Source organism: Marmota flaviventris, chromosome 3 (genome assembly GCF_047511675.1).
Source record: "Marmota flaviventris isolate mMarFla1 chromosome 3, mMarFla1.hap1, whole genome shotgun sequence".
Lineage (NCBI taxonomy): Eukaryota > Metazoa > Chordata > Mammalia > Rodentia > Sciuridae > Marmota > Marmota flaviventris.
The window spans coordinates 34225563-34237854 of NC_092500.1; the positions used below are offsets into that span (position 1 = coordinate 34225563).

At 30.8% G+C, this 12292-nt stretch overlaps 1 protein-coding gene across 1 annotated transcript in view; it reads right to left on the reverse strand.

The window, feature by feature from the left end:
- Nucleotides 1-282: 282 nt before the first annotated feature.
- Lrriq1 (leucine rich repeats and IQ motif containing 1) overlaps nt 283-12292 on the reverse strand; it is a 170400-nt gene continuing 158390 nt past the window's right edge. The window contains exons 24-26 of the mRNA XM_071609153.1: nt 10469-10598; nt 9086-9146; nt 283-435 (exon numbers count right to left, since the gene is read on the reverse strand). Coding sequence (XP_071465254.1) covers nt 283-435; nt 9086-9146; nt 10469-10598 — 344 coding nt within the window. The remainder of the gene's footprint in view (nt 436-9085; nt 9147-10468; nt 10599-12292) is intronic.

Below are 12292 nucleotides of genomic sequence, written 5' to 3' on the forward strand. Positions count from 1 at the left end.
TAAAAATTGTTTTAGGAATAAATTATCAAAGGATTCAACATGATCCATAGAGTTGGGGGTAGGGAGCAGAGGGCATTTAAACACATAGTATAATTAAATAAAAACTGATGCTGTAAATTTTAGAAATAATTTAATTTTGTTTATATGCAAGGAGACATTTAAAGAAAGAAAGAAAGAAAATTCAAATACACATTCTGGGGCAGCTCTGGTTGCTGGCATTCTACCCCCTATCTGTAAAAGAATGCTTGTTGGCATTAAGTTCCATCAATTCATTTGTGATTTCTAAATTAATTCTGAAGGAAACCACAACTTACTTGAAGATCCCGCTGAGTATCTGTGTGCCTGATTTTTTTTTTCTCTGTTCACAGACAAAGCACTTCCACTGGTCATGGAAAAAAGGTCTAAATCCGTGTCTTCTCTGCTTACAAGTCTTGCCTGGGAGCAATGGGAGAGAATGTATACAATCATGAAACAAAATATGGCATTTTCTGAATGCAGCTCACATTACCCCAAATAAACAAACAGGCTCTGTCAAACAACCTTCTTCAAAATGATACCACAATCCTTTATTGCTGCCCAGGCAGAACAAATGCACTATGTCAAAGCATTTTTTTGCAAATAAGAGCCGATTTTAAAATTGAGGTTTGCTATTTGAGTCTGTACAACAAAAGAAAACATTTTAGTATAGTAATTTTGATGAAAATCAATCTTAAAAGCAGCTGGTGAAACTTTAAACAGCTTAACATCACTTACTTACCAAGTATATTATTTAATTCTTAATTAAATGGTAGAAATGTCATACTAGATTATTTTCTGAGATATTTTTATTTTATCACATGAGTATTACTTTTATTCACAGAATATGCCTTTCTTTCCATATTTGTGTACTAGAAAGTCACAGATGATACCCGCCTTTTCATTACAACCATTTTAATACAAAAATATTACACATTAAGTTTAATTTGGGGATAATGCTAAATATATTGAAATGCCAAGGTATACTAAAGATATAAAAATTAGATAATTCATTTAATCTAAATTGCCTTTGCACTTTTTAAAAAACTATCTTAGATTAAACTTAAGAGTCAAAAGAATTGCTTCTTACCTATAAAATCTTGTTTTACAGAATATCTATCATGAAGTGAGGATTTATCAGGATTCAGCTCTGAAGTGGGAGAAAATGTCATTACGGAAAGTAAAGCTGCCTCTAAGTGGCTGGGATTTAACCCAAACCACAGTGTGCTTGAAGTCCTGTGCAAATGTGTTGTCTTAAATGTTTGATGTGAGGAAATTTAAGTACAGCAAAATAAAGACATGAAACCACTACTGTGGCTAAAAAACTACGTACATTTGATGAGCTACAAAGACCGAAGAACTCGGGATCTAAAAAATCATCCTCCTTCAAATTCAGATTTTTGCCCATCTATACATTCCTCTTCTCACCTTGTTCCCACACTCACGCATATGAGTGAATGAATGAATCAATGAATTTATCTTCCTCGAATTTATTTTTTAATTGTCCAAAGTTGTATATATTTATTTTATACATCATGATGTTTGAAATAGGAACACACTGTGGAATGGCTAAATTGAGTTAATTAACAGATTCATTTTAATTCAGATAACAATTTTCTAATATGAAATTTAATGGCAAATATATGTTAAACAGCAATTTTGCAAAATTTTTCTAAATCTTTGTTTTTGAGCATTTCTCTTTTATAACCTACATACAAGGTTTTGTAATCCCCCCTTACATTTCACACTGGAATAAAGGAAGTAAATTCTGGAAGGTGACTTTCTAAGTATTTGGATTTAATTTCACCTCTATCCTTGATATCTTAAATACAAAAAGAAGATTCTCTTTCATTTAATTAAAACCAGGAGTTCCTTCTTCTGTTTTTTTTTTAAACACAATGTTATTAAATATTTATTTTAAAACTGCGTACTTTTGGAAGTAAAGACATGCTAACAGCATACTTTGAAAACAAATACCTATGTACTTATTACCTAGATTTTTTTAAAGAAAAATCAAATGTTATAAAGATGAAGTACCCTTTTAAGCTACCTGGTAGTTTTTCTACATGTATGTATTGAAAAGGTTTTGGAGTACAGTCACATAATAATGTTAGTTAACAATGCCCACATATGTGACCATGGTCCCATAAGATTATATTGGAGCTGAAAAAATCCTATTACCTAGTGGCATCTTAGACATTGTAGTCTCCTGATGCAACACATTACTCATGTGTTTGTGGTGATGCCTGTGTAAACAAACCTGCACTGTCAGTTGCATAAAAGTATGCTCATGCAATTTTATATATATATAAAATATTTGATAATTAAAATAAAAAGCTGGGGTATTTACTGGTTTATATATTGATATGTAATAATTTTTTATCAGTTTTGAGTGAAATTCTATCAAAACAAGCTTACTGTGAAATAGTTTGCTGTGTTATGCCAACAGAAGCCTCATGCATGTCTTGCTTACTGTGTCTCTTGCTTATATCAAGAAACCAGTTTAAGTGATTGACCTATGCCACTGAGGTTTGTGTAAGTACCCTGTATGATGTGCACAATGATTACATGAACCAATGATGAGTTTCTCAGAACATGTCCATGTTATTGCATTCATTTTAGCTGCTTAAATGATTTATAAATTGTGGGAAATTATATTGCTATGACATCATTATTCTTGCTATTCCTAGACATATGAATGATTGAAAAATCTTTTTAAGAAAAGTGGGGAAGGTTCCATCAAAATAAAAGAGAGATCAGTGGAGTAGAGTAAGGATTTTGAGGGGGAGGAAGGAGAGAGGGGAAAAGGGAAGAATAGTGTTTGAATCTGACCTAAATTTCCTATGTACATATATGAATATAACACAGGAATATCATCTTCATGTATATCCACAAGGCACTAATTTAAAAGACGATATAAATAAATAGTAGAAAGATTAGTAGAGTAGAGTGAAGGGAATAGGGGAGGGAGGTGGAGAGGGAAAAGAGAAGTACTGGAGACTGAATTAGAGCAAATTATATTTCATGCTTTTAAAATTATGTCAAAATGAAACCTAATATTGTGTATAACTAAAAAAGAATTAATACAAATACAAAATATAAAAATATTATTTTAGTTGCTGAGAGCTTAGTTATACATATCCCTCTGTTCATAATACTCTTCATCATCATTGCACTAACTCCTTTTAAGCCAGAGGTTTTGTTATATAACTATGTGAATAGGAAAGATACTTTAAATGTTTTAAAAATATACAGATGTGATTATGTGCATTGAAATTCACAAATCTTACATATGAAATTCAATTGTTTTCAACATTTTTAGAATAAAAATTTTTAATGTAAAACTCCCACATAAATTACAAAAAGTTATACTTAATATTTCCTGTGCATACTACATTAGGCTTACCCAATGACAACAGTTTACATAACCAAAATACAATTAACTTTGGTTTCAACAAGCCAGGTCATTGACATTGGAGTAATATTATTACTAAACTACAGACCTTATTAGGACTTCACCAGTTTTTACATCCTGCATAGACTCATGTAACTACCAGTAGCACACAGGAGTCTTCCATTTTCCCAAAGAAACTTTCTTACTGTCCTATACAGATATACCCTCTCCCTACTCTAACCACTTGCACTTTTGTGCTGTCGCACCACTGTGATTCTGAGAATGTTATGTGATATCATAAAATATATAATCTTCTGAAATTGGCTTTTTTCACTCAACATAATGTTCTTAAGATCCATAGATATCTTTCTATGTATCAAAAGTGTTTTTTGATTATTGTTCTTTCTCTCTCTTTCTTACCAATGATTTAAATCAGGGGCACTCAACTACTGTGCCACAATCCAGCCCTAGTTTGTATTTTATTTAGAGACAAGGTCTCACTGAGTTGCTTTAGCACCTCACTTTTGCTGAGGCTGGCTTTGAACTTACGATCCTCCTGCTGTAGCCTCCAGAGCTTCTGGAATTACAGGTGTGAGCCACCATGCCTGGTGTTTTTTATTTATTTTTTAATGCACATCCATTTGGGTCAGTCAAAATACCTAACAAGAACAACTTAGTGGGGGAAGTTTACTTTGGGTTCACTGTTTCAAAGATACAAGTCCATGCATCGCCAACTAGACTACACTGCTGTGGGCCAGAGGTGACGCAGAACAACATAACAGAAGGGCGTGGTAAAGGAAAGCTACTCAGTTCATGACAGCCAGGAAGCAAAGAGAGGAAGAATGTGAGATGACAGGGACAAAATATAAAACCTAAAAGGACCTACATCCTTTAGTTACACCCCACCTAGCCACAGTTTTCAACTTGTATTATAGTCCTTTCACATTATTAATCCATCAAATGGATTAATCCATTGATTCGGTTACATTTCTCATAATTTAATAATTTCATCGCTTGCATTAACGTAGGAACTTTTGGGAGATACCTGGTAACCAAACCATAACACTATTATATGTATGTACCACCATTTGTTTAACCTTTCACCCACTGAAGGGGAATTTGGTTGTGTTAAGTTTTTGGTTATTACAAATAAAACTGCTATGAACATTACTGTACATTTTTTAAATGAATGTTAACTTTTCTAGAAAAAATTATCAGTAGCTGTTGTTACTTCATATTAACATATGTTTATAAGAAAATGACAAGATTTTTTTTGAGAGTGGCTATACAATTCTCATCAGCAATGACTAGAGGAAGCAGTTACTCTGCATTCTAGTCAGCACTTAAAAATTACAATAATTTTTATTTTAAGTACTCTATAGGCATACAGTGGTATCACATAAAGGCTTTAATTATTTCCCTAATTAATGATATTTAACATTTTTCATGTGTTTATAAAAGAGAGGAAGGATATGAACTTTTTTTCTATGTGTTTTGACTTAATTTTCTGAATGGTGCTTTTAAATGAAGTTCAATTTGTTTTTATCTTTTTTCATTATTGGTTTATGCAAAGAATTCTTTGCCTATTACAGGTTTATGGAGATACCTTACTATATTTTCTTTAAGATGTTTTATAATTTTAGTTTCTACACTTATGTTTATAAGTCATCTTAGATTCATTTTTTTTGGTATGGTGTGATAAAGAGGAGTTGTTTTCCCATGTAGGTTCACTTTTTCCCCATATAGTTATCTGGTTGTTCAGCATCATTTATTGAAAGGTTATCCTTTCCCTCTTTGAATTGCTTTGGTACCTTACAAAAAACCAGTTGGCCTTATAAGTATTAATATTTTTCTAGACTATTCCCCTTTATGGTAATAGAGTCTGCTATCTTTTTGCAAGTAACAAACATTATTGATTACTGGGGCTTTATAGCAAATCTTGAAAGCAAGTAGTGTGGAACTTCTTAATGTTCTTTTTTCATGATTGTAAATTGGCTATTTTATGTCTTTTGCATTTCCATGCACATTTTAAAATCAGTTTGTTCATTTCTATGAGAAACCTTTTTGGGACTGCATTGGATCCACAGATCATTGACATCATACATTTTCCCAAATAATGCACTTGAAGAACAACAGGGCATACAAAAACCTATTTTAAAACATTGAATGAGTTCCTTCCAGAATTACAACAGCTTCTACTTTCAGCACCTGTACATAAACATTTACACATTATTGACAGCCCTTTGAATTACTGTTTCCAAATTTTAATATTCAAGTGAGTATAGTCATGAGGCTTTTTAAGTTTTCATTCTCATTCCTCTCATCTAGAAACTGATCTATTTTACAACTTTACCTTTCATATTTGGATATTCAAGCCTTCTGAATCCCATCCACTGTAAAGGCTATGTATGAGATATATATATATATATATATATATATATATATATATATATATATATATATATATATTGCTGTTTTGTTACATTCTTTCTCAATGTCATTTGCTGAATACTCTTTACTAGACAATCTAAGCGTTCCTAACTTTATCATATAATAATTTGCAATACAGTCATAAGTCTATTTCTAAACTCACTACTCTTTTTAATTGGTCTGTCCATCCATGCCTGTGCCTTAAGGGTCCTTTAGCTTTGTACTAAGTATTCATGTGTTGTGACAAAAGTTGTTCTTATTTTTCTAAGTTGACATATATATTCTTGTTTTTATTTTATTTCTCAATACACATTTCAGAGGAGTTTTCTCAAGTTCCTCAAGAAATGAACTATAATATTGGGTGAGTTTAAAAAATATATACATTTATTTGAAGACTATTAATATATTTTATACAATAAGTTGACAAATCCATAAATGGTAAAATTAATATTATATCATACATAGATCATGTTTAATAACTAAGAGACTTCTAGTTGCTGACAGAGTTGCTGACTAATGGCTCTCTGCTGTACCTGTCTCCTCTATATAACATTGTCTTAGCTGAAGAGAGCTGCTTTGCCCAAGTCACATTTCTCTTGAGGAGTATAAATCCTGTTGCTCTGGCCTCAACTGTGCTTCCACTACCAGAACTCATTCCCTTGCTGCAACTCTTCTCTCTCAGTTCAATCCCACTTCTTTCATTTTTCAAAGGAGTTGTTTCTGAAAACTTTCCTCAGTAAACTTTCTGTACTCAACTTTTAAAATATCAGAGTATATTTCCTGGAGAACATGAAATATGACTGTCTTCTGGAAAATCTTGGAACTTTGGGGAATCATTTAATATAACTGACAATATAATTGTCTTTTAACATCTTTGACATGCCTTATGATATATTTTTGAAAGTAATAAAAATAATATTTTTCTTCCATTTTTAATTCCTCTCATGCAATATTCTTTGCTATTACTTAGAAGACAGACATATTATTTACTTCTCCAAAATTCAGAATTTGAATGTTTATGCCTTATTCTGTACTCATTTTTGAAATTTAGAGAACAGTATTTTAATGCTATTTATATTTATTCCTATTAGTAAGAAACACATCCAGTATCTTCTGAAATTCATTGTTTCTGATATGAAGTTAGCAGGCTATCTAATTACCATTCCTCTGTAAGTAATCTTCTAATTCACTAATCTTCTTTATTGTATCCATCCTAGACTACATTTAAATAATTTTATTTCAATAATTTATAGGTGGTTCATTTGTCTACTCATCTGACTTTACTCACAGTTGATCATTTTTGTTCTATAATTTTCTGTCCTTTACTATGGGTGTTATTTATCTCTGAGGATTTTATACTAGCTGCAGTTGCAGCCATTTGTTTTCATTGTTCTTTTTCTTAGGGGCTAGTCTCAGTTGGGCAATTATCTGCCTCTAGTTTCCTGTCATAGGTGGGAAAGTGAGTGTTTTCATTCCTGAATACACTGCAATATACCTATTCTGGGCCTTCAGTCAGCCCATTATCCTTCTGATATTAACTTATTGATCTCTTACACTGCCTCTACTCACACACACAAAAGCCGTCTGTGTATTTTTTGTTCCAGTACAGTTTACCTTGTTTAATGTTCAATTGTATCTCTAATATATGAAAAAGCATTTATTGTTGCCACTTATTTGTCATATATTTGTACACAGAGGAATTAGAGAGGTCTAGAAAAAGAGGACTGATGACAGAACATTAATTTTAAGTAACCATTAGATCAGTAATCTATCCACTCTGTTTTCAACCACTTTTGTAAGTGTAATAATTAAATTTTTTTTTATACTGGACTTCCATGGCACTTTTATATTCTCCTATTTATTTATTTACACACACCAGGGATTGAAACCAGCGGTGCTAAACCACTCAACTATATCCCCAACCCTTTTTAAAATTTTTGTATTTTGAGACTGGGTCTTGCTAAGTTATTTAGGTCTTTGTTCAGTTGCTGAGGCTGCCTTTCAAATTGTGATCCTCCTGCCTTGGCCTCCCTAGTTGTTGGTATTATAAGTATGTACCACTACACCTCGTTTATACTCTTCATTCTTGCTCCAATGTGGTTACTGAACAATCTGGGTCAAATCATAGCCAATAAGACATAGTGTTAATCTGAAGTATAATTTTTTCCTAGAGTAATCTGCTTGATACTCTCTTAGTGTATTCTCCATTCAAGTGCAGAAAATTATTTGATGAGTGATTATTTTGAATCTGTGGATGGATTATATTTTTTATAAATAACATAGTTTTAGCTAGTTATTATGTTATCTTTTACTCCTCTTTTAGGAAAACTCCTTGAGCAAGCTATTCACAAGAATGATGAATACAACTGTTCTAGAAACCACAATATTCATTCATATCAGAAAACACATCATCTTTTCATGCAAAATTCTATATGGCAGGCTAAATAATAATAAATTTTCTTGGCAAATATAGAATCTGAGAAAGAGGTAGTAGTTGGTTGGTTTAAGTGGAAGGTATTGTATAGATGGATTCACCATAGGCATACATTTTCACCTGCCAAAGAGACTACATAATTCAGTCAGTGATCAAGGTACCATCTTTTCTGGAAATTTCTGGAAGCACACTAAAAAAATCTCATTTTATGGGATCCATTTTTATAGATCAAATATTAGACATTCTTCTTCTGTTCAAATAGTTTTACTTCTAATAGCATATAGTACAATGGAATTTAGCAATGTACATGCAGTTCTATTACCTTGAGTCTACACTTTGGTCACCATATTTAGAATTTGGTTGTCTCTATGATTCAATAATTTACTTAATGAAGTATGTAATACTCTACTTTATATTACTTAGAGTGCTTGAGTTCCCAAGTACTTGTTAATTTTTGTATGATTTGGTTTTCTGAGTTGTGAGAATATTTTGCTATTTCATCAAGTATAGTCTATGAATAATGCTCCTAAAATTTTCAAGAAAATAATTTCATTGAGCTTCCCATTCATAATAATGTTATTTTATAATATAAAAGGTGAATATTTTTACATACTTTAAATCAATGTAATAACATAAAGTTATATCAGAAGTCAAGGAAAAATGTTATTATTTTATCACATGGTATTTTGACATTACTTCAAATAGAGTTATATTTTCATTTTTATAGTTTAATTGTGGGAATATTTTAAAGTGTCATTCATTGAGCACTGGTATTTACACCATGTTTCCATAACTTTAAACACATTTCTTACCACGAGTTGGACTCTTCCACCATTAAGTACATCTGGATCTAACTCAGGCAAGAAGTGATTGCTATGTGGCGACAAAAACAGAAAACATATTATAATATGAATGTATAGGAAGAACATGAAAGAAATGTTCACATAAGAAAATCAGGAGATATCATTATTTAAAAAATGTTAATAATATTTTTCTTAAATTAGCTTCTATAGAAAGATAAGCATGAATTCAAATCTTTCGATAGTAATTTGAAGTTAAATTTGTCATAATATTGATACATACTGTAAAATCACCTTCTTTTTCAAAAGAACCCATCAAAGAGTAAAAATCTTAAGACTATTAATAATTAAATTTAATAAATTATAGAAAAAGTTTTTATTCACATTTACTTAACCTTTGTCTTTTAAGAAAGATGCTAGTAAATTATTGTCATGTTTATAATAAACTTCTATTTTAAACCAAAACAATTACATTTGGCTTTTCAAAAACTTATGTTCTTGAAAATATTATATATTGTATTATAGTTTCATATGAGAAATTTCATAAACAATTTTTTACTCTTTTATCATATTTACATAGATTATTTATTAGTAAAGGATATTATTAAATGTTAAGCATATCTAAAATTCACCCTGAAACATTTTGTTAAAAGTTTTCACTATACTACATCTATACTAAGGCTTTTAAATTTCTGAAGAAGACCTCTTCTGTTGGGTTATTAAGATGGTTTTAAATGGATTCTATTAAATTTGCTTACAGTTCCAAAGATGCTATGCTGTGAACTAAGTTAAACTGATTAATACTAACATAAATTGCCTCCACTAATTTGAGTATTTAAAAAATGAAAATTCTGAAATATGGATGGCTTTATTCCAACTTTCTTCATTTATAATGAAATATGACAATTCAGACTAACATGTTTTACTCTATTTTCATTTTTGCTATCATATCACTTCCACATTTTGAAAGGAAATGGAGAGAACTCACTGTATATGAAAGTTTAGTTCATATATGTTATTAAAAGGGGTAAATTAAGTTCTTAATTGACAAATTTATAATAGCACTAATAAATTAAAATACAGTCTATAACATATTTTACCCTCAGAAACAGTTAATGGATCTCAGACCTTTACTTTATGACACAAAATAATTTGTATGATTCACTTGTTGGTTTTAAGCATTACAGAATAAAGCTTTTCCAAAATATTTTATGGTGAAAAATATAAAGAGTGATTGAATCTCTTTTATATGAAAGGCTATTTTTTTTTAACCTGGGAAAGTAGTGTATAGGCCTTTAGCTATAAAGTCATGTTTCTTTTACACAATTAACCCAGGATTCACTTTTCAAGGTATGTTTACAATACAAAAATCTAATTTAAAGGAAATGACCTCACCATTTCGTATTTCTGGAACTAGCTGCATGAACCCCAACCTGTGTATGAAGCCATTGGTATGTATATTCTTTACTCCTTTCTAATTTTTCATTTGCAGTAGTATCCTTGTAGATAAAGTCTTCTTCCTTATCTGGGAAAGAGATATGATTGTTTATTTGTAATTTAAAGAGATCAAACTTTGGCCAGGTCATTCAGTTGAGGCTAGTAATTTCACCACAAGAAATAAAAAGTATAATGATTAATTCATGGTAGCTAAATCTTCTGTAAGAAAAATAATGTCAGTCACTCTGCTTGAGTTTCAGATCCAACTCTTTTGGAAAATAAAGAGAATGTTTTATGGTAACCCACATTTTAAAAGGCTTTAGTTTTAGTTTTTTATTTAGAAAATTCAGAGTTATTTTTGGTAGATAGTACAAAAAGAATATGTATCACTATCATGTATATTTAGGCATCCTTTAAAGTTAATTGTTCTTATACTAGCTTTATCCATATGAAGACTTTATACTGAACTTATTTGAGACAGAATATCATATAAAACTGATTTTGGTTTGTGTAAGTTAATATAATATTTTAAACTAGAAATATAATCTATATCAGGTTTCAAGGAACCTGATATAGATAGAACCTGATATAGATATAGCAGCTATGTCAAGAATAGAAAAAGCATAACAATAAAGATGTGTATGGAAAAAAATATGAAAGGTGAGAAATTATACCAGGTAAGAATAAGAGGTAACAAATATATAAAGTATTATTTTAAAAAAGGAAAAGAAAAAATCCAACCCTTATAATCAAATATAAAAATTATTACACATATATATGTGTGTTTTTATTAAAAAATAAAACTGCAGATATTGCTGCTTTGTCAATACCATACATTTCAGAGTTACACTGAAGATCAGTGGTTTTTAGAGACTTCCTTTTGGTCTTTTATACTGCTTCTTTCTTGGAGCCATTACCATATTTAGGAGCTTGTTAACTTTGTAGGCTTTATCGATAGTATACCAGAGGGAGACACTTTGTGGAACTAACACATGGTAATTAATCTCAAAATACTTAAGTTTGAAACCTAGTTATTTAAAATGTTCAACTTTTAAATCTGAAGTATTATTTCACTCTGGATGTTTGAACACAATAAGTCAACATAATTGCAATTTGTTTGGAAAATAAAACATGGTGAAAAGCCTACGCTGAATGCTTGGTCAATGCGCACATGTACACTCAAACATATACACACAAAGTGTAATATGCATCATTCTGAATAAATGGAAAACAATACTTCTAAAACATCTTTTCTTTTCTATACAAGTTACTGTTATAATTCGTGAAATGGCTCATATTCAACTTATAGAGATGTTGGATCAGTTCTCAGTAAAGCTAAAAGTCAGGATGTTTTATTTCTGTAAACTTTTACTTACCAAAGTTAAGTTCCTGTCACTTCTTATGCCACAATGTGTTTCTTAAAATGGACACGGTCCAAGTATCCTGAGCTTAAGCTAATACTTCCAAAGTTGCTATAAAGGAATAATTACTTAACATGCTAGGGATGACCACTGTATCTGTGAGCAGAACTGTTTTGAACAATAGCCTTAGGGGTACACAGAAACTATAAAACAGATTCAATCAAAGAGGAGATTTGGTGTTGTCACAACCATTTACTGCACACAATTGTCTCTCCTCTGCAGAACACCAGTTTCTGCTTTATCTTTCTTGGCTGACTAGATCATATACTGATCCAACAGTGCAGTGTCAGAAAATAATTGGGATTCAGTGATCCTAATAATCAACAGAGACCAAGGTTAGAACCTTACCTACTCTTGATAT